Raw genomic sequence first — 27,534 nt, forward strand, 5'->3', positions numbered from 1 at the left:
CCATCCATGTCCTCCCTTAAGGATGCTACGGACCGCAAGGTGGAAATCTGCCTGAAGTCCGCTTATTCCCTTGCGGGGGGGGGGCAGCACGGCCGGCTATGGCCATTTGCTGGGTTGCCAGAGCGATGGAGCGCTGGGCGGATTTATTAGAGGCTTCTTTTGATTCCGACTGTCCGGCCGAACAGGCAGAGTTGATTGGCAATCTCCGTGATTCGGCCACCTACATCAACGAGGCGGCTCTAGACATTAGTACTCTGGTGTCTAGAATTTCTTCAGCAGCGGTAGCTGCTCGTCGCACCTTGTGGCTGCGATCCTGGAAGGCGGACGCAGATTACTAGAAGGGTCTGGAAGCGTTGCCGTTTACCGGAGAAGTTCTCTTCGGTCCGGATCTGGATAAGATTGTGGCCACGCTGGCGGCAGCCAAATCGGCTTGTCTCCCGTCGGCCGCTGCTCCTTCTGGTTCTGGACCATCGTCCTTTCGGTCATCTAGGGCCCAGGGCAGGCCCAAACCACAGTTGTTTCCTCGTCAGGCTGGCCCTAAGAAATCGGTCAAGCCCCGGAAGCAGGCATGGAGTACCAGACGTCCGGCCCCCAAGCCAGATGACAAGCCTGCGGCCTGACGGTCCGGGCCTCCCTTTGGGGGATCCCAGGGTGGGAGGCCGCCTGCTGCAGTTCGCCCAGTGTTGGTCGGTCACTACGACAGACACTTGGGTTCTGGAGGTGGTCTCCCACGGGTACGCCCTCTCCTTCGGGCACAGACCCCCGGCTCGATTCTTCACCACGGGTCTACCATCAGACCGGAACAAGGCTACGGAGCTGCGGAAGGTATTGCACACTATGCTCCAGGCTGGAGTTATAGTGCTTGTTCCATTCTCCCAGAGGGGCCAGGGTTTCTATTCAAATCTTTTTTTGGTACAGAAACCCAATGGGTCGTATCGTCTGATTCTCAACCTCAAAGCACTCAACAAGTCTTTGCGGGTACCGAAGTTTCGGATGGAGACCCTACGGTCCATCATTCTGGCGCTGGAACCTGGGGACTACATGGTGTCATTGGACATACAGGACGCTTACCTGCATGTCCCTATTCTTTTGCGCCATCAACAGTTCCTCAGGTTTGCAATCCGCAGCGACCACTTCCAGTTTCGGGCGTTACCTTTTGGCCTGGCGACAGCACCGCGTGTTTTCACCAAGGTGATGGCGGTCATGGCGGCTTCTCTGCGGCTGCAGGGAGTCCGCATGTTGCCGTACTTGGACGACCTGCTATTGGTGGCGGGATCTCCAGAGCTCCTGTTACGCCACTTGGACCTGACCATTGCCCTGCTGCAACGGCACGGCTGGCTAATCAACTGGCAGAAGTCCACTCTAATCCCGTCTCGGAGGATTCTGCATCTTGGAGCCTTATTGGACTCGGGACAGCAAAAGATCTTCGTGACGGAGGAAAAGATCTCTGCTTTGCAGTCAAGGGTGCGCAGTTGTCTGCACAGCCGCCGGGTGTCTCTACACTCGGCGATGAGGTTACTGGGCTCCATGGTGTCTATGTTCGACATGGTGGAATATGCCCAGTTTCACTCGAGACCTCTGCAGCACCTGATCCTGTCAAAGTGGAACGGGCTGCCTCAGTCTCTGAAGTCGCAGACGATTGTGTTCACCCCGGAGGTTCGCCTGTCCCTTGCTTGGTGGTTACAGACGACCCACCTCAGCGAGGGACGTCCGTTCTGGGTTCCAAATTGGGTCCTGTTGACAACGGACGCCAGTCTTCGGGGCTGGGGAGCAGTTTCGGGTCCACATCTGTTCCAGGGCAGGTGGACGCCGACAGAAGCGGAGCTTCCAATCAATATCTTGGAACTCCGTACGGTCTTCAATGCTCTCCAGCAGGCACATCGGTTTCTCCAGGGTCACCCGGTACAGGTCCAGTCGGACAACGCTACCACCGTGGCCTACATAAACAGGCAAGGAGGAACCCGAAGCCGGGCGGCTCTCGTAGAGGTGTCTCGGATCCTGGTTTGGGCGGAGCGCAATCTTCCGGCCATATCAGCGGTCTTCATCCCGGGAGTGCTCAATTGCGAGGCGGACTTTCTAAGTCGCCAGGACGTTCATCCAGGGGAATGGTCCCTGCACCCGGACGTTTTTCTACTACTGGTGGACAGATGGGGTCTTCCAGAGATCGACCTCATGGCGTCCCGGCACAACAACAAGTTGCCGGTGTACTGGTCTCGCACAAGAGACGAAGGGGCGTCTCTGGTGGATGCTCTGTCCGTCCGGTGGACGTTCCGGTTCGCATACCTGTTCCCTCCGGTCTCCCTTCTTCCACGGGTAATCCGGAAATTCAAACAGGAAGGAGGGACGCTCCTGTTGATAGCTCCCGCGTGGCCCAGACGGCACTGGTTCTCAGACCTTCGGGGTCTGTCCGTGGACAGTCCTCTGCGGTTGCCGCTACGACCGGACCTTCTGTCTCAGGGTCCTTGTCGTCACCCGGACCTGACTCGGCTGTCTTTGACGGCGTGGCTGTTGAGACGGCCATGCTGAGGTCCCGGGGGTTTTCCAGCTCTGTGGTGCGTACCATGTTGCGAGCTCGGAAACCGTCTTCCGCGAGGATATACCATCGCGTGTGGCATACGTTCTTCCAGTGGTGTCGACCGAGAGGTTATGCACCGCGGGAGTCTCGTCTGTCTCGGATTCTCGCCTTCCTGCCATCGGGACTGGATCATGGGCTTCGCCTTGCTTCTTTGAAGGTACAGGTTTCGGCCCTTTCACCGTAGGATTGCTACAATCCCGGATGTGCGCACCTTTATGCAAGGTGTTGTCCGCATTCAGCCGCCCTTTGTTCCACCTGTGGCGCCTTGGGATTTGGCTGTGGTCCTGAGGGCTCTCCAAGGACCGCCGTTTGAACCACTGGGCTCAGTGGATCTTAAATGGCTAACAGCTAAGACTGTTTTCCTTCTGGCTATTGCTTCGGCCAGACGTGTTTCTGAGTTAGGGGCTCTTTCTTGTAGACCCCCTTTCTTGGTTTTTCATGGGAACAGGGCAGTACTCCGCACTCGGCCCGAGTTTCTTCCCAAAGTTGTTTCCCAGTTTCATGTTAACGAGGAAATCGTTGTTCCGGTCTTTAACTCACCGGGTCTTTCCGTGGGTGAGGCCTCTTTGGATGTTGTGCGGGCCTTAAGGACTTATGTTGACCGCACTTCTTCGTTTAGGAAGTCGGACGCTTTGTTTGTCCTCTATGGCTTCCGTAAAAAGGGTTGGCCTGCTTCAAAGCAAACTTTGGCAGCCTGGATTTCATTCATTAATTTATTGAATTAGCAATATACAGCTATAATATCTTCCATCATGATCCAGTTCACTCAGAAAAAAAGGCCCCGCTCCTGTTCCTAAGTGTCTTCCTATTTCAGTAACCTGTGCGTGAAATAGATGTTTACAGCACAATGCACAGCATCAAGACTTGGAAATTGAGGGGGGAAAAGCTACATACGTATATACAGTATAACGGGATGTAGTGGGTATCAGTATGTAGTGGGTATGCCAGCCGTCGATATACCGACACCAAAATGCCGACGCCGCTATCCCGAAGCGGATCAGGATATCAGCGTTGGCATCTCGACCGCCGGAATCCCAACCGATGGATTTGGTTAAGTATGCACGGTTAGCACGGGGAAGGGGGGCTTAGGTACCCCCCAGGGAGGGTTAGTGTTAGGCTGCAGGGAGGGGGGTTAGGGTTAAGCATCACCAGGGGGAGGTTAGGGTTAGGCTCCCCTAAGGGAGGGTTAGGGTGCAGGAAGGGGGGTTAGAGTTAGGCATCACCGGGCGAGGTTAGGGTTAGGCAACCACCAGGGATGTTAGGGTTAGGCACCACTAAGGGGGTGTTAGGGGAGGGAGAGGGTTAGCTTACCACAGCCGTCGGGATTCTCCACCTTCGCTCCCAACCCAGTATAACAACTACAGCTTCACAATGCATGGGCATGTATGCCAACAATAATACACTCAAAGTGAGACTTTAAAGTGTTAAGCCATTATAACTACACAACATAATAACTCTGCCCTTGAAAAGGTTTATTTCAAAATAAAAATAGAATAGGCACAATTTTAACTACCTTTTCCCATTAAAAGCTGTTGTCATTGCCAGAAACATAGAGGAAACATTTGTAAGGAAATGATATTCATACAGTAACTACCAACACAACCCACTCAGTTCCCTCAGTCTAAAACTTTGTTCTTTGTAACTGCTCATACAACTAGGGGAGGACAAGGGGAGTCACAGGAAGCCATGTAAAGAAAAGTTTATGAAATCTTCTGCTTTGCAAAAGTAAGAAATGGCTGCTCTTAGCTATTAATCAAGGGCCTGATTCAGTAAGGATCACAGTTGATTATATGCACGCAATCATCTGATTGTAGCGTACTGTGGATGCATCGCAGTTTGCGTGCACAAACTGGCCCCTGCGATCGGGACTGAGATTGCAGAGGCTATGCAGACCCATCTCAGAGTGATTGACAGGAAGTGCCATTTGTGGGTGGTGACGGGGGTGGTGGTTGGCCGAACACAGGCTTGCCAGTGCGTTGGGACTGCATGGCATGGCCGTGCATAAATTAGCCACTGCGATATCAGAAGCAGCCTGAGAGCTCATATCGTGCGCTGAAGTAAGCAATTCCTGAGTGAGGTCTAACCTGCCTTAACTGTGCGCATGGGTCCGATGTTACTCGATGTTACCGATTGTTTTGCTATGTTGCCAAAGTATACGGATGTGAGTAAGGGGAAGTGAGCAATCAGGTCCAAGGTGACCATACTGTTAAGAGCCACAAGGCCATGATGACATGATTCAACATGAATTGTATCGTCAAACTCCTGAGCCACTCACTTCACCCGGGCATGCGGGAGACAGTGTGACTCTTTCGGGGGAGCACGCCTAAACTTGGGACTCTGGCGGATATTTGGAGAGGGTTTGCAAGCTTGGTATTATAAATGTCCCCTGGCGTAACTAGGACAGTGTGGGAGTGCAGCCCATACCGGGTTACACCATCCGAGGTGGTGACACCAAAATAGCAGAGCTGTTCTGCTAGTTTTTGGTGTCACCCACTTAGATGCTGTCACATCATCCACGGTGCTAGGAAAGGCTGGGGGCAGCCCAGCATCTCCCAGAGCATTGGACAAGCAAGAACGGGGCGTGTTATGTCGCCACCCCCCAAAAATAGTAAATAATGGGGGCATGGCCTAATGGATACAATGCCACTCCGCCCTTTCTTAGAGAACGATCACATAGTGTATGCAGACACCCACCAGCCTGTTTTAAGATGCCCACTTGTGCACGTCATGTCCAGAAAGTGTATGAAACCATCGGTACATCAGGAAACATCGGATGATATCGCAGCGCTTGAGGTTGACCATACCCTGCCGCAAGCACTGAGAGCACTTTAGTGTAAAAACAAGCCAGGTACTATGATGCTGTCTTTTAATCATGCACACCTCTAAAACGCTGTTGAGATGCTCAGGCACGCCTGCGTTTGCACCTCCACTCCCCCGTTTTTAATGGCTAGCCCCTGTTACCACCTACAAATGGCTTTCCCTGTCATTCACTGTGCTGGGCTGTCTATGTGCAGCGAGCGAATGCATTATGAACTTTCGCTAAGGTATGCACATGCGCACCGAGATGCATACGCATGCGCACCATGCATACACACTGCATACCATCGGCAGCAGCGAGAGTGTGCATCTTAGCGAGCGGGTCTGAATCAGGCCCTAAGTGTACTCCACCCATAGTGACGCTCCTGCATCATTTAACATTTTCTTCAGGTTCCATAGGGTCCACAGGAATTACCTTGGGGGTATGTGGTTGGAGTGATCCAGGCACCAAACAGTTACAAGCTTTAGCTCCCAGGATGCACAGGGTCCTCCTCCATATATACCCTGCCCCTGGCTACAGGCATTTTTTTACTGAAGGGCAGGCCTGTCCAGATACAGTCCGACAACGCGACCGCACTAGCCTACCTCAACCATCAGGGAGGCACTCGAAGTCTGGCAGCCATGGCGGAAGACATTCTGGTGTGCAGAATGTCATCTTCCAGCATTCTCAGCAGTATTTATACCAGGAGTCCTCAACTGGGAAGCGGACTTCCTAAGTCATCAGGATATACACGCTGGGGAATAGGCTCTTCATCCAGATGTCTTTCAGATCTTAGTGGACAATTGGTGACTACCAGAGGTAGACCTCATGGCCTCGGACCACAACCACAAGGTCCTCAGGTACGGGTTCAGAACCAGGGATCCCTCAGCCGATTTTGTGGACGCTCTAACAGTGAAGTGGCACTTCAAGCTAGCGTATCTCTTTCTTTCGATCTCCCTCCTCCCAAGGGTCATAAGGAAATTCAAGCAAGAGGGCGGCACAGTAATACTGATAGCCCCTGCTTGGCACAGTTGCCATTGGTTCACCGACCTTCAGTCTCTCCATAGATACTCCATGGCCTCTTCCTCTATGGCCGGACCTGTTAACACAGGGTCCCTGCCTGCATCCGGACCTTCCCCGTCTGTCTTTGACGGCGTGGCTCTTGAATCTTCCATCCTAAGAGCCAAGGGTTTTACTGCCTCTGTAATTCAGACGATGCTTAGGGCACGAAAGTCTTCCTCTGTCCTCATCTATTTCATTATTTGGCACTCATATTTTCAGATCCTGAAGTTTTTAGGGTCTCACGAGTGCTTGCTTTTCTCCAGGCTGGGTTAGACCTGGGTCTCCGCCTGGCCACCCTGAGAGTTCAAGTGTCTGCACTCTCACTTTGGTTTCAGCGAAGGATTGCCCCTCTGCCTGACATTTTTTCAGGGTGTTCTGATGGTTCAGCCTCCCTTTGTCCCTCCGGTAGCTCCGTAGGATTTGTCTTTGGTTCTCAGGGCTCTACAGGCTCCCCTGTTTGAACCCCTGAAATCAGTAGACCTCAAGTGGTTGACAGCGAAGACAGTTTTTCTTCTTGCTATCTCTTCTGCCCGCAGGGTCTCTGATATGGCAGCCCTTTCTTGTCGCTCTCCCTTTTGATTTTTCACCAGGATAGAGCTGTTCTTTGTACCAGAGCGGGTTACCTTCCTAAGGTAGTATTCCTGTTTCATGTACATGAAGAAATAGTGGTTCCAGCTTTCCAGTCTTCAGATCTTTTTGTAGGTGAAGCATCTCTGGATGTGGTGCGGGCCCTATGTAACTACGTGGATTGTACCAACTCCTGTAGGAAATCGGATTCTCCTTTTGTGTTGTATGGCTGTCATAAGTGAGGTTGGCCAGCTAACAGACTCTGGCTAGATGGCTTCGTATGACGATTTCTCAGGCTTACACACAAGCTGATCTCTCTGTTCCAAATACAGTGACAGCACATTCTACCATTCTACTCGACCTGTGGGACCATCGTGGGCATTTCGTCGTGGTGCCCTCTGCTGAACAATTGTGGAAGGCAGCCACGTGGTCTTCCGTACACACTTTTCTCAAATTTTACTCCTTTGAAACTTTTGCCTCTCAGGATGCTTTCTTTGGGCGCCGGATTCTCCTTTCTGCTAAACAGGAATGTCCCACCCTTAAGGGAACTGCTTTTGTACATCCCCAAGGTAATCCTATGGAACCCGAAGAAGAAAATAAGAGTTATGGTATAACAAACCTTTGTTAACTCTTTTTCTTCAAGGTCACAAGGCACCCAGCCTAACGCACTTGGTGTTATTGGGTAATCTATTTTCTTTTGTATTTCAATGATTCCCTCTTCTTAGAGTGTTTCTGATGTACAATTGTCCTTCCTTCTCCTTTTTCCTTCTCCTGCCTTGGGCTTGGTAACAAACTAAGGCCCTCATTCAGAGGCGGTCGCAAGAAGCGATCGCTCTCTCTGAATGAGGGCGGCCGCTTGTTTGTTTAAGTGCGGCCTCCTGGTCGCTAGCTAAGCTGTGGGTTGCCACCCACAGCTTAACGACTGACCAGGGTGATGGTCGCAATGGTCAAGACCATCGCGACCATCGGGGCTTGCGACGAGACCCTAAGGTTGGGTCTCGGCAACCGCAAGCCCCAGGGAGCTTCCTGCTCTGATCGAGCAGGAAGCTCCCCACTGACATCACTACTGATGTCAGTGCGGCTGCCCACAAAACGGCAGACGTTCGCTTGGAAACGCCTCCGTTTGTGTAGCCACCCCCCGCCCCACCTACAAAAAGGGGCGAGCTGTCGATCACCATCGACAGCTGCCCCTTTTGTAGTGAGCTCCGGAGCGAGAGAGTTTCTTTCTCGCTCCGGGCCTTGCGCATGCGCAGTGCGGCCGCTGCGCATGCGCAGGGCCTTTACATCGACCCGGTTGCAAGCGCTCATCGCTTGCGACCGGGTCTGAATGAGACCCTAAGTGCCTGTAGCCAGGGGCGAGGTATATATGGAGTAGAACCCAGTACATCCTGGGAGTTAAAGCTTGTAACTGTTTGGTGCCTGGATCACTCCAACCACACCCCCCCCAAGGTATTTCCTGTGGACCCTATGGACCTTGAAGAAAAAGAGTTAACAAAGGTATGTTATACCATAACTCTTATTTTTAATGTAAATCATTGAATAGTGTATGCATACAATTTGTGAATTTGGTTTTGTTTCCTTATTTATCACTACTACTAATGTTATGTTACTATGGGCCTGATTCAGAGTAGTGCACAAACCCGATGGTTTGCCTACTACTCCGATGTTAGAAGATTGGCACATAAGTAGAATATGTACTGCGGGATCTCAGACAGTTCCCCAAAACTGCAGCCTGATTGACAGGCTATGGATGTTTGAGGGATAGGAGGGGACAGGGCCAGCCTGCATTCCCAAAAACGGGGGCATCTTCTGACGCAGAATTCCAGGCCCTGGCTACGGATATGAGACGGCCATCTGAGTAACATGAGGGATAAGCAGATGGCCAATGGTCTTGCTAGTAATCCGATGGCAGCTGCAGATCATGCATGCAGGAGGCATCTATTTACACCAGCAGCGATGCTAACAGCGTACTACTCTGAATCAGGCCCTCTCCTCTCAAAGTGTGTCCGTGATTGAGATGCACTTTCAATTTCTCCCCAGTTGGTATAGGTGTCCAAGTGTTCTGTGTAAAATGATCCCGGGTCTTCTCAACTCCTGTTGGCGCTGTGTAGATACAGCAAGTCCCCCTTCCATACTTAGTGGAACTTGTCCTAAGCTCCTGGAGTTGTGGAATATAGTTATTCAGATCACCAAGGTGGTTGTTGGAGGCTGGGCACCATCTGACCATGATTCCTGGTTGCTTAATCTAATAGAGTTACCTATCTCTAGATATAAGAAGTCATCAAGGCTGTGACTGACCCGGCCAGCGCTACACATAGAGGACAGGGCCACAGTGCAGTCAGCAGTGCACTACTGTGTAATAAATTGCAGTAGTCTCTGCAGAGGGGTCAGAGGAGCGGGTTGGGTATGGGAGACCGGCAGTCGGCAATCCGATGCTCAGAATGCAGACGGGCTAGGTAAGTATCCTATTCCTCCCCCCTTTACCCCCTAACCCTCCCTTCCTGCATCCTAACCATCCCTACCCCGCACCCTAACCCTCCTGGTTAGTGCCTAAACCTAACCCTTCCCCCCTTAGTACCTAAACCTAACCATCCTCCCCTTAGTGCCTAACACCCCCCCCCTAGTGGTACCTAACCCTAACCCCTCTGTTTGCAGCCTAACCCTAACCTCCCCCTTCCCACAGCCTAACCCTAACTCCCCCCCCCCCCCCGTGGTGCCTAAACCAACCACCACCCCCATCCCATGACTGAACGCTAACCCGGCCCGCTATACTTATGATCGGGATGTCAGTTGTCGGGATTCCGGTGTTGGCATTTCCACTGATGTAGGGATGCCGCTGTTCTGGCCGCGGGTCGGGATTCCGGCACCTACACACAATCCATTTTAATTCCAGGTTGTGAGGCAACAAAACATGAAAAATGCAAAGGGGGGGTGAATACTTTTGCAGGGCACTGTGTAGATATATATATATACTGTGTATATATGTGTAAATATACTGTATATATATATATATATATATATACATACACATATAGGTCATAAAATATACCAATTCTTTTTCCCAGTATAGTTGCTTTGTGGGCCTCTATTATTGAGTTCCCCTGTGAGCCCTTTATGCTCCTGTCCGCCACTATAAAGGGATGATATGGCAAGCCTATCTATGTATATGTGCACAATGTATAGTTAGTAAGGGGGAAAGGTTTATGTGGCAGATAACAGTGCATTTTGCTATAATTGTATTTGCAGAATTACACACAGGATAACTAACAAACCGTTCCTCAAGTACTGCTAACAAGTACATTTTGGAGATTACGTATGGGTGAGATCATGCTGGGAAAGGAAATTAGATCATTTTGTTTGTACATCATTAAATGTATACTAACATATAACTTACATGCAGTTTAAATTTGTGTTGAAACATAACATTTAGTGGTGCATAATTACTAACTATTATAGAAACAGCAGGTTTTCCTTATTGCTGCTACTCTACCTGTATAACCTGATTTTTGTTTTCACAATGCTGCAAACAATAGTTATTTAGTATTGCCACTATTTTATGTACAGTAGCCTTGGTATCCTTAGCTTGGCTACAGAATTGCTAGGAGTAAACTAATAGTTGTGACTGCAACAGGATCGTATTCAAGTGGCCTACAGAAGAAGCATGAAGGAGAGAGGGGCATCTTCAGGAAGAGAAGCTTGTTTCAGTCAAATGAATGACAGAACTTTATTTCTTCTCTTGTGCTAAAATCCATTATCTAACTGTACAATAATGCAGGAATGATAACAGGGCTCTAATGCTGGGTACACACTGGCCGATCAATTGATTGTCCAATATATCGTGCCCCCGTCGGCCAGTGTGTACAGACGATATGTCTGTGAACAACGTCGTTCAGACATATCGCATTGGCTGTGCTGCACAGCCAATGAACAGATAAATCTGCAGACATATCTGTACATCGCCAAGTGTGTACGGACGATTAGCCGATCGCCCATACAAAGGAGCGCCAAGAGGGGAGGGGGAGCCGCGAGCGGGTACTACTTACCCGACTCCAGCACAGCTCCCCATCCACAGCAGCCCAGCACACGCTGCTGTGTGCTGGGCTGCACTGAGAGACTGTCCGAGGCTGCTAAAGCAGCAGCCCGAGCAGTCTCCTATGCCAAAGGGGGGGGTGCGATCATGCTGACCGTGCCCCCCATTGGCTGTGCGCCGGGCTGAGTGGCACACAGTGCTCCCCTCCCCAGCGCTGCAAATGTGTTTTCTTTAAAGGGAGCGTGGCCACACATTCCACGATTAGGCCACGCCCACCGGCCGCCGGGACCCGCTGCAGCACAGATGATGGTCATTCAGTGTGTATGAACGACCATCATATATGCAGATCACTCGATCTGCAGGTATATCTTTCAGGTGTGTACCTACCTTAACAGCCAATAATAACAGCAACTCATACAAACTATTATCTCAAAGTGGGAATGAGTGTCTGCATTGTGGATAAATAATTACAGCCTCCAGATAAGGGGTCTGCTTTTTATACTGAATGTAATGTAATTTAGCCACAGCTCCTTACATAAACTGGCTTGTGTGTATGGCATACAATGGTTATTAGCATCGCAAACAGTTGTAATACAACCTTTGTTTATTATCAACATATTACTGAGCACTTTACAGAGAATATTTAATAATTCACAGCAGTGCTGTAACAGGGTTTTATGCCGCCCTATGCTCGCCCCCCTCTTAAACACATGATGGCATGATGTCATGCGTAGGGGACGGGGCCGTCAGCTCAACCGCTGGCTCCAGTAAGTAGAGCACTGCCCGGAGCATCCTAAAGACGCTCCTGGCAGTTCCGCAGGCTGCAGGGTGTCTGCCAACACACATGCCCACATGCAGGTGAAGTGTGGCAACACAGCTCGCACACCACTAGTTACGGCGCTGATTCACATCAAATTCTTTATAACAAAAATACAGTAATATGAACTTACCACTTGATCTGTGGGGTAAACTAGAGCGCCCAAAGGAAAAACATACAAACATGAGGAGAAAATACAAACTACACACAGATAGAACGAGGGTGGACATTTCAGCAAGACAATGGGCCTGATTCAGACCCGCTTGCGGGTCGATGGCCGGGCAGTGCACACGCGCATGCGCGAGCCCCAGAGCGAGCGAGAAATCACTCGCTCCGGGGCTCGCAACAAAACGGGCTGGCTGTTGATGTTGATCGACAGCTCGTCCCGTTTTGTAGGCGGGGAGGGGGGGTGGCTGGCCAAACGGAGGCGTTCCCGAAGGAACGTCTGCCATTTGAGGGCGACCCTACTGACATCACTCGTGATGTCAGTAGTGAGCTTCCTGCTCTATTAGAGCAGGAAGCTCACTGGGGCTCGCGGGAATGAGACCCTACCACGAAGGTCTCGTCACAAGCCCGATCCATCACCTGGCCGCTCGCAAAAGCTGTGGGTGGACACCCACAGCTTAGCGAGCGGCCTGGAGGCCAGCCAAAAAAACAAAACAGCCCGTCCAGATTCAGAGCAAGCGCTCACAAAGAGCGTCCGGCTCTGAATCAGTGCCAATGATCATAAACACACAGCCAAGGACACTCTCAATTGAATTGAAGTAATGGCCCCATCTCTGTGAGGCAAAAATGCTAATAGCACTACTGCCTTAGTTTCTATTTACCAAGGTGAAACACATACAGTAGGTACAACAGTTTGACCCCATTTGGGATGGATAACACAAGGATACTATAGCACAGTCACTTGTTATCAGGGTGATAATTCAAAACTACATGATTTTCTTATTTAAACAAAACCCACTCCACCAGAGAGGGCTCACAGTTTCAATTTCCCCATATTAGACAGAGGTTTCTGACAGATGTGCTTGTCCACGTGCCAAGGTCCATCAGCAGAGAATGGCACCCTGGACCCCAAACCACAACAATGTAGCACTCTGCAGTCCTCTACCTTATTGTAATGGGCCACATAGACTACCGCAGTATAAATCATCAGACCTGGACCTGACAGTCACAACTCAGGGGAAGATCAGACTCACAGGTACATGATAATATGCAATTGTGCACATTTGCTACTTTTTTTATGTTTTGCTTCCAACTCAGAATCAGCCCCATGGTGTCTTGAGAACGTCCAAAATAAAGATTACACCTTCTACTAAACTCATAAGACCTAGGGGTCTATTTATCATCATTTAATTTCTACAACAGCAGGTGAAATTTTAAATTTTCACCTGCTTTTCTAGAAATTAAGTTTTTGGACCATTCATCAAAACGGTAATGCAGGAGATAGATATCTCATAGATATCTCCTGCTTACCTTTCTCTCCTGGAATGGCCGCTGTCCTCATACACTAGTATCACAGATATCTCCTGCTTACCTTTCTCTCCTGGAATGGCCCGCTGTCCCCATACGCTAGTATCACAGATGTCTCCTGCTTACCTTTCTCTCCCGGAATGGCCTGCTGTCCCCATACACTAGTATCACAGATATCTCCTGCTTACCTTTCTCTCCCGGAATGGCCTGCTGTCCCCATACATTAGTATCACATATATCTCCTGCTTACCTTTCTCTCCCGGAATGGCCGCTGTCCCCATACGCTAGTATAACAGATATCTCCTGCTTACCTTTCTCTCCCGGAATGGCCCGCTGTCCTCATACACTAGTATCACAGATATCTCCTGCTTACCTTTCTCTCCCGGAATGGCCTGCTGTCCCCATACATTAGTATCACATATATCTCCTGCTTACCTTTCTCTCCCGGAATGGCCCGCTGTCCTCATACACTAGTATCACAGATATCTCCTGCTTACCTTTCTCTCCCGGAATGGCCTGCTGTCCCCATACGCTTGTATCACAGATATCTCCTGCTTAGCTTTCTCTCCTGGAATGGCCCGCTGTCCTCATACACTAGTATCACAGATATCTCCTGCTTACCTTTCTCTCCCGGAATGGCCCGCTGTCCCCATACGCTAGTATCACAGATGTCTCCTGCTTACCTTTCTCTCCCGGAATGGCCTGCTGTGCACATACACTAGTATCACAGATATCTCCTGCTTACCTTTCTCTCCCGGAATGGCCTGCTGTCCCCATACACTAGTATCACAGATATCTCCTGCTTACCTTTCTCTCCCGGAATGGCCCGCTGTCCTCATACACTAGTATCACAGATATCTCCTGCTTACCTTTCTCTCCCGGAATGGCCTGCTGTCCCCATACATTAGTATCACATATATCTCCTGCTTACCTTTCTCTCCCGGAATGGCTGCTGTCCCCATACGCTAGTATCACAGATATCTCCTGCTTACCTTTCTCTCCCGGAATGGCCCGCTGTCCTCATACACTAGTATCACAGATATCTCCTGCTTACCTTTCTCTCCCGGAATGGCCTGCTGTCCCCATACATTAGTATCAAAGATATATCCTGCTTACCTTTCTCTCCCAGAATGGCCTGCTGTCCCCGTATATTAGTATCACAGATATCTCCTGCTTACCTTTCTCTCCTGGAATGGCCTGCTGTCCCCATACATTAGTATCACAGATATCTCCTGCTTACCTTTCTCTCCTGGAATGGCACGCTGTCCCCATACACTAGTATTACAGATATCTCCTGCTTACCTTTCTCTCCTGGAATGGCCCGCTGTCCCCATACACTAGTATCACAGATATCTCCTGCTTACCTTTATCTCCCGGAATGGCCTGCTGTCCACTAGTATGGGGATAGAATTCAACAAGCTCCATAAATACAATATTTTTCAGAGCTAGACCGCGGGAGCATTCTCCATCTTCAGATGTCGTTTGCTACTGCACTCGCAGCTAACCCTGCTCCTTCCCTATAGGAAGGAATCCCGGGTTGCGAAGAGGGATCCGGCTCCTTCCACCAGACACCTGGGCCTTTGTGCGCCGGTGTGACCTTTAGGTCATGCAGGCCCACTAGTTACACTGCTCCGTTCGGACCCCAATAATCAACATAATGAATAGACCTCTTACTCCCAGATGCTATTTGTAGGCTTCTCTCACACTACACATAGCAAAGGCTGGAATTCTTCTCTATTACTGGACAGGCGACTTGGCATTGCACATAGGCTCTGATTCTTGGTCGGGCGCAACTGCGGCCACTTCTCAGTAAGGTTGTGGCTGCCTACTTGTTAGTTTATGCTAATACAAGAAACTTTCTTTATATACTAAAAATCAGAGCAACTGCCTGTGGAAGTCTCTCCCACCCACTGTTCATATATCCGCAGCCGCAGCCCTCATCATTAGTATCGGACTAATACTAGGCCCATGCTGAGTGCAACAGATCTGAGCGCAAAAGGAGTGTAGCCCCTGCAGCTTACGCTGTCTAAGATGGCATTATCCAGCTGAAACCTATGGGTTACACTTTGTGTAATTTCCAGAAAAACACCCCCCCCCCCCCTTCCCCAGGCAATGGTCGCAGCGCATATGCTGGAGCCCTGACACTGTAGTGAAGAGATACTTCTTTCCTTTGATAATTATTATGCAAATGGATAAACCCAGCATATAATGTATTGTGCTCTACAGCAAGTATATAAGGAATGTAAAGGGTGTGACCACATTGTGTAAACAAACGTCATTAGATCTTCTGCACTCAGCTAAAATCATTATTAATGCTGTTGTGAAATACTTTAAGATTTAAGGGTTTATGTAATCGGGTACGAGATGTGTGAAGCAGTGCGATCTTGCCTGCAGATTTAAAGCAGCAATAATTTTTATTTAGATAGTAAATCCAACCAGGTTTTGTCTTTTTAATTATTACCGCTTGAATACATTTACACAGTGAGAGGTCTTGTTACCTTATTTATTGAACCATCCTTGTGTATAAAGAGTGATGTTGTATTGCTGTCATTATTTTAATGATATAATTGATATATTTCAGATCCTGAACAATTAATATTTATTTTCCTTAATATACCAAATATAAACTATTAGTGATCAAAAATAACTGATACAGTCAGGTGCATAAATATTGGGACATTGACAGAATTTTAATATTTTGGCCTCTATTATTCACCACCACAATGGCTTTGAAATGAAACAAATAAGATGTGCTTTAACTGCAGACTTTCAGATTTAATTTGAGGGTAATTACATCCAAATCAGGTGAACGGTGTAGGAATAACAACGGTTTCTATATGTGCCTCCCACTTTTTAAAGGGCAAAAAGTAATGGCACAAACTAAACAATCCTAAATCTAACTTTCACTTTTTAATACTTTGTTGCAAATCCTTTGCAGGCAATTACAGCCTGAAGTCTGCAACGCATAGACATCACCAGACGCTGGGTTTCATCCCTGGTGATGCTCTGCCAGGCCTCTACTGCAAATGTCTTCAGTTCCTACTAGTTCTTGGGGCATTTTCCCTTCAGTTTTGTCTTCATCAAGTGAAATGCATGCTCAATCGGATTCAGGTCAGGGGATTGACTTGGCCATTGCATAACATTCCACTTTTTAGCCTTAAAAAACTCTTTGGTTGCTTTTGCAGTATGCAGAGTTCTGAAGCATTTGACTGAATATGAGGATATAATATTGCCCGAAACACTTCAGAATTCATTCTGCTGCTTTTGTCAGTAATCACATCATCAATAAATACAAGGGAACCAGTTCCATTGGCAGCCATACATGCCCACGCCATGACACTACCACCATCATGCTTCACTGATGAGGTGGTATGTTTTGGATCATGAGCAGTTCCTTTCCTTCTCCATATTCTTCTCTTCCCATCACTCTGGTACAAGTTGATCTTTGTCTCATCTGTCCATAGGATGTTGTTCCAGAACTGTAATGGCTTTTTTAGATGTTGTTTGTCAAACTCTAATCTGGTCTTCCTGTTTTTGTGGCTCACCAATGGTTTACATCTTGTGGTGAACCCTCTATATTCACTTTGTGAAGTCTTCTCTTGATTGTTGACTTTGACACATATGCACCTACCTCCTGGAGAGTGTTCTTGATTTGGCCAACTGTTGTGAAGGGGTTTTTCTTCACCAGGGAAATAATTCTTCTGTCATCCACCACAGTTGTTTTCCCTGGTCTTCCGGGTCTTTTGGTGTTGCTGAGCTCTCCGATGCGTTCTTTCTTTTTAAGAATGTTCCAAACAGTTGATTTGGCCACACCTAATGTTTTTGCTATCTCTCTGATGGATTTGTTTTGATTTTTCAGCCTAATGATGGCTTGCTTCACTGATAGTGACAGCTCTTCGGATCTCATATTGAGAGTCGACAGCAACTGATTCCAAATGCAAATGTCACACCTAGAATCAACTCCAGACCTTTTACCTGCTTAATTGATAATGAAATAACTAGGGAATAGCCCACACCTGTCCATGAAATAGCTTTTGAGTTGATATCCCATTACTTTTGGCCCCTTAAAAAGTGGGAGGCACATATAGAAACCATTGTAATTCCTACACCGTTCACCTGATTTGGCTGTAATTACCCTCAAATTAAATCTGAAAGTGTGCAGTTAAAGCACATCTTGATTGTTTCATTTCAAAGCCATTGTGGTGGTGAATAGAGGCCAAAATATGAAAATACTGTCAATGTCCCAATATTTATGCACCTGACTGTATTTCTTTCATTGAGTTCATACATTATGTAATGGTATTGCCGTTCTGCCTAGTGTCAATATTCAGTTATCTGACAGTGAACGTGCATGTACTGTACTAGTAACACTGGAACGTTTTCCCAAACAGCCATGGAGAGGAACCATACTCATACTTATGAGCCTCTATTTATACTGGACAGAAATCACCAGAATTAAACAAGGTCTTCTTATGTGGACCATTTTACCTTGTTTACTATTGGCTGAATTTACCTTGAACAATAATAAATTATTTCAGCACCAGTTAATGCAATTTAGAACTAAGGCCGTATTCAATAAGTTTCGCAACCGCGATACTTTTTCGGCTGCCAGACTTTTCGCCTATATCACGTGTTTTGGGTGCAGAAACTTTTTGCGCGCGTCCCTGTGATTCCCCGTATTCAATTTGGAAGTACGAGAAAACGGCACCTTAAACAGGTGGAAAGTCCTCTCCAAAATGGGGTAATCAGCCTGACACCCCCAAAAGATGCACTGATATGGGGGATGACTATGGATACCCCCGAATTGGCCTGCTGAAGGTATTTGGTGTATTTAAATGGTCTCAATAGGTGCTGTTTTGCGTATTTGCCTAAGGGGTGAAGAATAGCATTTAGATTTTTTTTTGTGTGAAAATAAGTAGTCCCAGCAAATTTTGGATACCTGAAAATGGGGGGTAGCATATTTTAAAGTTGCTAAAGTAAAGTTAAAAAAATTGTGAAAAATCCACCTGCCGCAAGCACAGCAAAGTAAAAAACACCTGGGGCATACTTGGGGGACCCCCCTGTGTCTATTTCGCTAGTTTTTAAGTTTGTCCCCCAACTTTGAACTTTTTCGCACCCAAAAACGAAAGTACTTTTTTGGGGTGTTTTAAAGTATTTTTTAATCATTTTTTGACACAGTTTACCTTTGGGGGACTGTCTTAAGCCTGCAGGGGGGTTCCCGCAACATTGCACCCCAAAACCCCAATTCTGCACTTTTTTCCGCCTACAAATCATAGGCAAAACTTCTTTGCCGGGTCCATTGCATTAACTTTCCGCCTAGGCGAAAAGTATTTTAAATTGAATACGGCGAAAAGTTTCCGCCTGACGAAATGACGTCACCCGCGATACTTTTTCGCCGAAACAGACTTTTCTCTTCAAATTGATTATGGGCCTAAATAGGAACTGGTTGACCCTTTCACTATCTAATTCTTGTCTATGACCTTCTGCTTGTCTAATTTCCTTTCTCCCATAGCAATAGACTGTCCTTATATAATTACAGAAATAGACAGGTATCTAGCTTCCACAGTATCACACTCAGCTCATAAAATACTCTGTGCTGCTATAAACATGGTAATAATCTGGCTCTATCAAGTCTCTGCTACAGTAGTTTCAAAACAAGATGCACATGAATGAACAGGATTTCAATGGTAGCAATCAGAGGTGGCTCCTACCTGAATTTCCTTTCTGAAATGGGCACAAGTGCGGGATCACAGTCCAGCGTATGCACACAAATCAACAAGCAGGCTTCTAGGGACTACATCGGCTGCAGCCCCTATAAGTCGGATTTGGCACCCGTTATAGCAGAGGAGTGGTTTCCTATTGGCAGCGCTCTCTGCTAAACACAGTCCGGACTGGCAGTACTAAGGGGAGAAAATACCTCCCCCTGGGACTGCCTGCCTGGGTAATTAGCAGACATCGCATCCAATAGGAAGTCACTGCTAGGCTGTCACTGAGGGTGGTGAATTTTACTGGGGGGGGGGGTGGTAAAAGCCCCTAGGTAAAATCTGCCACTGGTAACTGTAAAGGTTCTCATAACACCTTAAATATTACAACAAACTATTTTGTACCTGTTAAGATGGGCCATGCTGGGAAATATGAGCTTATGATGGCTTTGGATTTCATTTACGGAACAAAAGGGTATCAATGTGTGGATGTGGATCACAGAATCTGTTTTTAGGGTCCACTGATTGTAACATAAGCAATGGAATGTAGTGGCAACCATCTCTTTTAGGATCCCAAAAAGGCACATTCACATTTTGGGTAACAGCTATCAAACAAAAAAAAACATTTAGCGCCATTTGCTTAAACATTTATCTATATGAACTAATGTTGGTATTGTGCAAAGGTTCAAAATCAGTACAGTCCGTGAAATCGGCATTTCTGGAAGGTAGCTGGATGGCTACCATGCAATCACACAGAGCTCCGCTGTCTTGTGGGATGGTCACAGCAGTGATGTGGGCGAGTAAGCAGACTTCATTGCACATTCATAGTGTGCGGACAGCGATGGGACTTGTGTTTCAGCCAGATCTTTTCCACCCAGCATGGGACTAGGATACTAATGATGACAACTGCGGCTGCAGACATAGAAACAGTGGGTAGGAGAGGCTTCCACGTGCAGCTGTACAGATTTTTACTATACAAAGGTGGATTCTTGCATCAGCAGAAACTAGTAAGCAGGCTGCCACGGTCGTACAGAAGACTCTGAATTAGGCCCTATATTTCCTTTAGTCTTCTGGTGATTAGAGCAGGTGTCTTCAACCCATGGCCCGTGGGCTGTTCCCCATGGCCCACCGACCGGGGCACCGTGGAGCTGCAGCACAGGGCCTGCCAGCAGGCGCCACTTGCCGGGACCCCCCTACGATTTGTTTACCAGCGGTCGCCCAACTCTCTCCCCGAGCCAGCAGCAGCCGGAGGCTGGAGCTCACTCCTGAGCTCCGGCTTCCGGCTCCCACAGTTCAGAGGAGCAGCCAGGCTCATTACACTAGTTAATTTCGGCATTGTGAAGAGGGACGGGGCCACGATGACGCGGTCATGCCCCAAGCTCCGCCCCCAAGTATCAGGGCAGCGGCACGTCACGCTCCCCGGAAGGAGGTAGCTGAAAGTAGGCAACTATGGTCATACATGAATAAGGGACACTACTATGTGGTGTAATGTGAATTGGGTGAATCAAGATTTTGCTACTGTGTGGCGTATAGCTTTGTGGCCCACGGGCTTTGTTGAATTTTTTAATGTGGCCCGCACTTCTCTTAAAGGTTGAAGACCCCTGATATAGAGTGTGTGGGAAGTCTTTATTATTTATTACACACTGCTAATAAAGCCTTAATAGCACATTCAATAATAACAATGCATTATTTGTCTTTAATATAGAAGGAAGACCTTCAAATCTATGAGAAGTATTGCCAAAATAAGCCAAGATCTGAGGCACTTTGGAGGCAGTGTGCTGAGAGCATTTTCTTTCAGGTAAGACGCATTAATGTATTTAGTTTAACAGCAGAACATTTGTTTCAAATTATGATTTGCAGTTGTTTTTTAAATGGTTAATTGATGGATCCATGGAAAAATGAAGGTTTAATATTCACAATTGCCACAGACATAGGCACATGAATTAGCAAAAATCATATCATATAAAAGCAAAGCCCTAAAAGGCAGTGAACCAGGGGTTTTATGAAAGGGGGATAATGGAGTAGAGAATGGAGGACAAACAAGGAGGAGAGTCTAACAGGGACAAAAAATGCAAAGGATGGCAGAATCCAGGGGGGAAATTAGCTTAGAACAACTGTGCCCTGAAAGCATGAGGTAGGCTTACCTTAATGTGAAGTGCCCACGCTTCTCATAGCATACAAAAAGCTTTAGAGGATTGGTTGATGATACACATTATGTATTCAGATCAGTACATGTGCCCTATTTTATTGTTTACTGCTGGTGTGTCTGCAGAGTCATACACATTTCAATCGCATCTACACTTATGACTGTAGAGGTGTAACTGGGATGTAACAATGCGTTCTCACGTAGACAAAGTTCTTGGCGGGGGGATGCCGACGGTCTAATTACCGGCACCGGAATCCTGACAGCGTCGGGATCCTGGCTCCTGAATACCGACCACTGGCATCCAGAAGGTAAGTATCGGGGGTTAGGGGAGGGTTAGAGTTAGGCACTAGGGGGAGGGTTAGGGTTAGGCACTAAGGGTGCGGGGAGGTAAGGTTTAGGCACTAGGGGGAGGTTAGGTTCAGGCACTGGGGAGGGAGGGTTAGGGTAGAGATAAGTGTTAGGTGTAGGGAAATAACCTCTCAGTGCTGGGATTGTGACTGTCAGGATTCTGTATTCTGACAGCCGGGATCCCATACCCAACCCCTTGGCAGGACTGTGGGCTATTCAGGTTTAGATATAAGCATTTTGTGTGCATTCAGATCGTGAGCAAATATGCCCAATTTCTAACCAACTCTGCATCAGGCTTATTGTTAGCAACAATATTACTAACCATTTAAACAATGATCAAAGGGTATTAAAGGGGCTAATGTGTGCCTAGAAAACATTCCCCCACAACAAAACACCACCACCAGCCTGAACCATTAACACAAGGCAGGATAGATCCATAGAGTCATGCTGTTTTCCCCAACGTGTGACCCTACCATCTGCTTGTTACAGCAGAAATCCAGATTTGTGAGGCCAGCCTCAATTTAACATCCTTAGCTGACAGCGGTGCCCATCTTCAATGTTTGACAGGCTGTGCGCACAGAGCATACCACTATTGTAAGGCATGGTTATTTGGGTTACTGTTGCCTTTCTGTCAGCCTAATCCAGTCTGACAATTCAGAATCAGGCCCTAGATGTGAATAGGAATTTGAGTTGCCCTGTGGAGAAATGAGTAATTTGTGAAGGGAAGTTACATACCTTAATTTCAGCAGAATGACCAAAACTGGTGGAGTTCACTAAGACTGAGTCACCAAGGCTTACAGCCACGTGTCAACTGCGAGGTACCAATTAATTGGCTTGTTGGCGCTGCCCAGGCTGCTGCAGCCATAATGAACTATTGCCCTACACCAGCCTCATCTAGGGAGATGAGCACATGCACAGCCTGAAGTGACAGTTACAGGGAGCACAGTTAGTGACGGTTACAGGTGAGGCAGAGCTGGGCAGGGAGGTGCTGGGTGATCTGCACGTCCAGGTGAGAGGGAAAAAGACAGCTCCAGGACTTGCCAGTGAGATTACATACAGCCACTGAGAGTAAGAAATAAAGGAGAGATTAGTAAACAGAAGGCCTGATTCAGATTTGGCAATAGAGGGCCTGATTCAGTATGGGTCATAACTGTGATTGCAATAGCATGCAGTCTCACTGCAAAGATATGCCAATCCTCTGCGATATCTATACCGTTGCAGCACAACATAAGGACGCCCACCTTACCTTACACACATCTGTAATACTTAGCAAGACTGCGAAACCATCGGTAACATCGTGCACCATCACAGCCTCACGCACACTTGCACAAGGTATGACCATACTCAGGAATTGCTAACTTCGTCGCACGCAGTGAGTACACAAGCTGCATATGGCATCGCAATGGCTAATTTATGCTTGCTACTGCAATGGCGTTCAAACACACTGGCACGCCTGAGTTTCTCTGACCCCCCCCCCGTCACCAACCCCAAATGATACTTCCTGGGTGATGGGTCTGCGTAGTCACTGTGATCGCAGTCCCAATCTCAGTGGAGTGTTTGTGCAAGCACACTGCGAGGCATGCGCAGAATGCAACAATCCGGCTGGCTTCCCGACTGTGAAATCCCGACATGGGACTAATGATAGGCATCGAAATACCGATGCCTATCATCAGCCCCACACCGGAATCCTGACGCACGGCAAATCGATCGTAAGTAAGCCGGGCGCTGGGAGCTCAGCCGCGCGGGGGGGGGGGGGTTAGCATTACGGACTCCCAGGAGGACTTAGGGTTAGGCACCCCCCGGAAGGGTTAGGTTTAGGCTAGGGGAAGGGGGGGTTAGGGTCAGGCACCACCGGGGGGAGGTTAGGTTTAGGCGCCCCCCCCCGGGAGGGTTAGGATTAGGGTGCGGGGAACAGGGGTGAGGTATAGGCATCCCTAGGGGGAGGTTAGGGTTAGGCACTAGAGGGGAAGGTTAGGGTTAGGCACACCTAAGGGAGGGTTGGGGGGGGGAGGGTTATTAATAGCCTACTTACCTTCCCCGTCAGGGATCTTCAGCTGCCAGCCTTCCGGCATCGGTATTTCATCCGCCGGGCTTAGGTCCGGCGGTGGATTCATACCAATTCAGGTAAAACCATGCTACACTGCAGGAGGGACAGATATAAAATGTGCACAGAGATTTAGATTTGGAAGGAGTGTGTAAACATAAAGTTGTCCATCATTTGTGGGCTACATGCAAAAGCAGCCAGTATTTACCCCACATACAAAAAAATATGTATTTGCACCCCTTACAGTGCAACATGGTTTGTCCAGGTGTACAGTTACTTTATTTCCAAATCTGAATCAGGCCCAGAGAAAGGAGGAGTTGGAAAGAAACAGCATAAAGCAAAAACTTATTGAGTTGCAAGCAGCTCTGCATCCAGAGTCACTTACACTTACTGCAGGGAGCCAGCAGTTGTTATCATAACATACAGATTTTGCATCTAGTTAGGTGCAGGTATGTCTGTAATCTACTTGTTGGCCGATTTGTGAGCCAGGACACAGCGTTGATCAACGCAGACCCTGGACTGGCCACTCCCGGAAAACGGCCGACCCCGCACTGCCCCTTAAATGCCTCTGTCTGTCAATCAGGCAGAGGCATTCAAGGGTCTGCGTGCGACTTCGCAGGATCCATTCTGCACACTCGCAGAATGGGTCCTGCGCACATGCAGATTCACGATAACCGAGAATTAAGCCCATAGTCTGCAAATTCAAAACTACACTAATGGGATATTTACACTTCATAAACAATGTTTAATTTGTTAATTATTTGGCTCTGTGCTCAAAAGATAAAATACAGTTTTCACTTATATACTTTGTCTTTTTTATAATGAAAGTAAATGATTTTCTAACATTTTATCTACAATAAACTAATGGAATAAATACTTTTTTGAGTGTGTTCTTCACTTCTGTACTCATAACTTAATAAACCAGCAATCGCAATCTCAGAAGGAAACAATGTGTATATGGAACTATAAAATGTTTGTAACCAATACAATTTTTAAGGTCATGTGAATTTTGACCATAGTTCAATATTCACGTAATATTATTATTATTTATTAGTATCCTTTCTATGACAAGAAACAAGTTACTTACAGTACAAAACATTGCAGGACATGGACATGGTTTACAAACATTGTTGCATCAACGGTTATAGGGCCTGATTCAGGCCCGCTCGCGAGCGCTGAGCGCTCGCAAGTGGGTCAATGGTGCCCAAGTGCGCATGCGCACGACGGAGGTGGCTCCGTCGTGCACATGCGCGAGACCCGAATAACGACGGCCAAGCTGTCGTTATGGGTCTCGCACCAAAGGGGGCGTGCTGTTGATGGTGATTGACAGTACGCCCCCCTTTGGTGGGCGTGCCGGGGGCGTGGCTGCCCAGACGGAGGCGTTCCCATGGGAACGCCTACCGTCTGGGGCCGGCCCCACTGACATCACTAGTGATGTCAGTGGGAGTGCTTTTGGCTCTAATAGAGCCAAAAGCACTCCAGGGCTTGCGGCAGCGAGACCCTACCGTAGTGACACACATGGGGTAGTCAGTGAACAAGGAACTTGGGGCAGTAGGTTAGGATGAGAGCTGGATGGCTTTGCTGTAGAAGTGGGCAAAATCTTTGAAGCGATTATGGGAGGAAGTAATCAGCTGGCAGAAGATGTGGCATTCATTGTGGAGCAAAGTGCGTGAGAGGGAATGTGAAGAGAGATAGGATCAGATATGTAAATAGGAGAGCATTGGGTGAGGGCTTTGTAAGTGTTAGAAGCTTTAATTGTGTTCTGAAGGGGAAGGGGAGGCAGTTTAGGACTTGTAGGAGAGGGGGGAGGAATGTGGTACGTTTGGACAGGAAGATGAGCCACGCAGGCATTGAGGACAGATTAGAGTGCAGGGAGGTGGGAGTCAGAGAGGCCAGTTAGGAAGGGGTTACAGTAATCCAATCTGAAGATTACCTGTGAGTGGATAAGGGTCTTAGTTGCTTCCTGGGTGAGAAAGGGTCTGATCCTGGAGCTATGTCTGAGATGGAAATGACAGGACTGCAAGAGGTACTGAATGTGTGATTTGAGGGAGAGGGAGAAGTCAAGGATAACTTCAAGGCAGCACACTTGCGAGCTTGAAGAGATGTGGCACATTCAATAAATTAAGAAATTGTGTGGAGTAAGCATATTCGGGAGGGTGGGAATATGATCAGGTCAGTCCTAGACATGTTAAGTTTAAGAAAGTTCTGGGACATCCAGAAAGAAGAAGATGTATAGAAGGAGAATAGGAGAGGTCCAAGAGCAGAACCTACGAAGACAGTTACAGTTAGTAGAAGTGGCAGGGAGGAGTCATGAGAGGAGACAGAGAAAGAACGATCAGAGAAGAGGACAGCCAGGCGAGGGAAGTATCATGCAGAGGGAGTGAAAAGCAGCAGGCTGCGGAGGCGGAGAGGTTAGCGTTAGGCTGCAGACAGGGAGGATAGGTTTAGGCACCTCGAGAGGGACTTAGGGTTAGGCACTAAGAAGGGAGGGTTAGGTTTAGGCACAAGGGGGGGAGGGTTAGATTGAGGCACTAAAGGGGAGGGTTAGGTTTAGGTTGCGGGCGGTGGAGGGTTAGGATGCAGGAAGAGAGGGTTAGGGAGTGAACGGGGGAGGGTTACGGTGTACTTATGGAGCCTCTGTCGGGATGCTCAGCATTGGGAAGCCGCTGTTGGTCTTTTGACGGCCGTCATCCCGACCGTTGGTATCTCTTATCACACCCTGAAGAAGTCAGCGTAGGTAAGATGAATGGGGAGGGGTAGGCCAGGAAAGAAGGGGGTGGAGAACAGAGGGTCTGGTGAGATGTGATGTCCTGACTTATGGGGGTATATTTACTAAAGTACGGGTTTATAGAAGTGGAGGTGTTGCCCATAGCAACCAATCAGATTCTAGCTATTCTCTTCTAGAATGTGCTGGATAAATAAGTAGAATCTGATTGGTTGATATGGGCAACACGTCCACTACTATAAAACCACACTTTAGAAAATATACCCCATGGAGTAAATTGGGTGGCAAAGCGAAGGTCAGAGAGTGAGGAGGGGAGGCAAGGAGTGTGGGGGCAGAGGAGGGAGTTGAAAATAGCCAAGAGACGAGAGTATTGTAGGACTAGGAGGAGATAAGGTTTTTGAAATATGACTGTTTAGAGAGAGGGAACGCAGCGTAGTAGGTTGAGAGCATAAATTTGGAATCGGGGAAGTCTGCATTGGAGCACGATTTCCTCCACTGACGCTTTGCAGTTCGTGAGCACTTTTGCAGGTATCTGGTGCATTTGGAGTGCCAGGGTTGAGGTGTGGATCTGCGAGGATGAGTAGTGATCACCGGAACCACAGAGTCAAGAGCAGAAGTAAGGGAGGCATTGTATAGGGAAACGACTCAGGGCCTGATTCAGACCCGTTCGCTAGCAAGCGATCGCTCGGAGCGAGCGATGTTTTGCGAAGTGCGTATGCATTGCAGTGCGCGTGCGTGAACTAGTCCGAGCGATTGAGAAGCATCGCTCGCCCAGCAGAGACAGCCCAGCTGAATGCGTGACAGGTCAAGCCGTTTGTAGGTGGTAACAGGGACAGGCCACTGGAAACGGGGGAGTGGAGGTGCGAACGCAGGCGTGCCTGAACATCAGAGGCGTGCATAATTAACTGGCAGCGTCATAGTACACGTCACCTGGTTGAATTATACACTGAAGTGCTCGCAGTGCTTGCGGTAGGGTGCAGCCAACCGGAAGCGCTGCGGTCAGTTCCGATAGAACCCGATGTACCGATGGTTGTATATACTTCCTGGAGATGACGTTCGCTAGTGGGCGGCTAAAGACAGGCTGGTGGGCGTCTGCATACACAAAGTGATCACCGTCACTTAGCTGAATTTGCATACGCAGGGAGCGAGCGTTTGCATCTAGTGACTGGATCTGAATCAGGCCCTTAGTCAGAGCAGGATAGAGAGAGATACATTGGGGGAGATAAGTGAGGTGAGCAAAGAGGATAA

At 48.1% G+C, this 27,534-nt stretch overlaps 1 protein-coding gene across 2 annotated transcripts in view; it reads left to right on the plus strand.

Annotated features, from left to right (window-relative positions):
* The window catches only part of MCF2L2 (MCF.2 cell line derived transforming sequence-like 2), a 382,435-nt gene that overhangs the window by 246,233 nt on the left and 108,668 nt on the right, over positions 1 to 27,534 (plus strand). For both annotated transcript variants that reach the window (XM_088456383.1, XM_088456384.1), the window contains exon 19: positions 20,729 to 20,821. In XM_088456383.1, coding sequence (XP_088312509.1) covers positions 20,729 to 20,821 — 93 coding nt within the window. The remainder of the gene's footprint in view (positions 1 to 20,728; positions 20,822 to 27,534) is intronic.

The sequence above is a fragment of the Taudactylus pleione genome, unplaced genomic scaffold, assembly GCF_031769625.1.
Source record: "Taudactylus pleione unplaced genomic scaffold, aTauple2 ptg000702l, whole genome shotgun sequence".
Taxonomy (NCBI): Eukaryota; Metazoa; Chordata; class Amphibia; order Anura; family Myobatrachidae; genus Taudactylus; species Taudactylus pleione.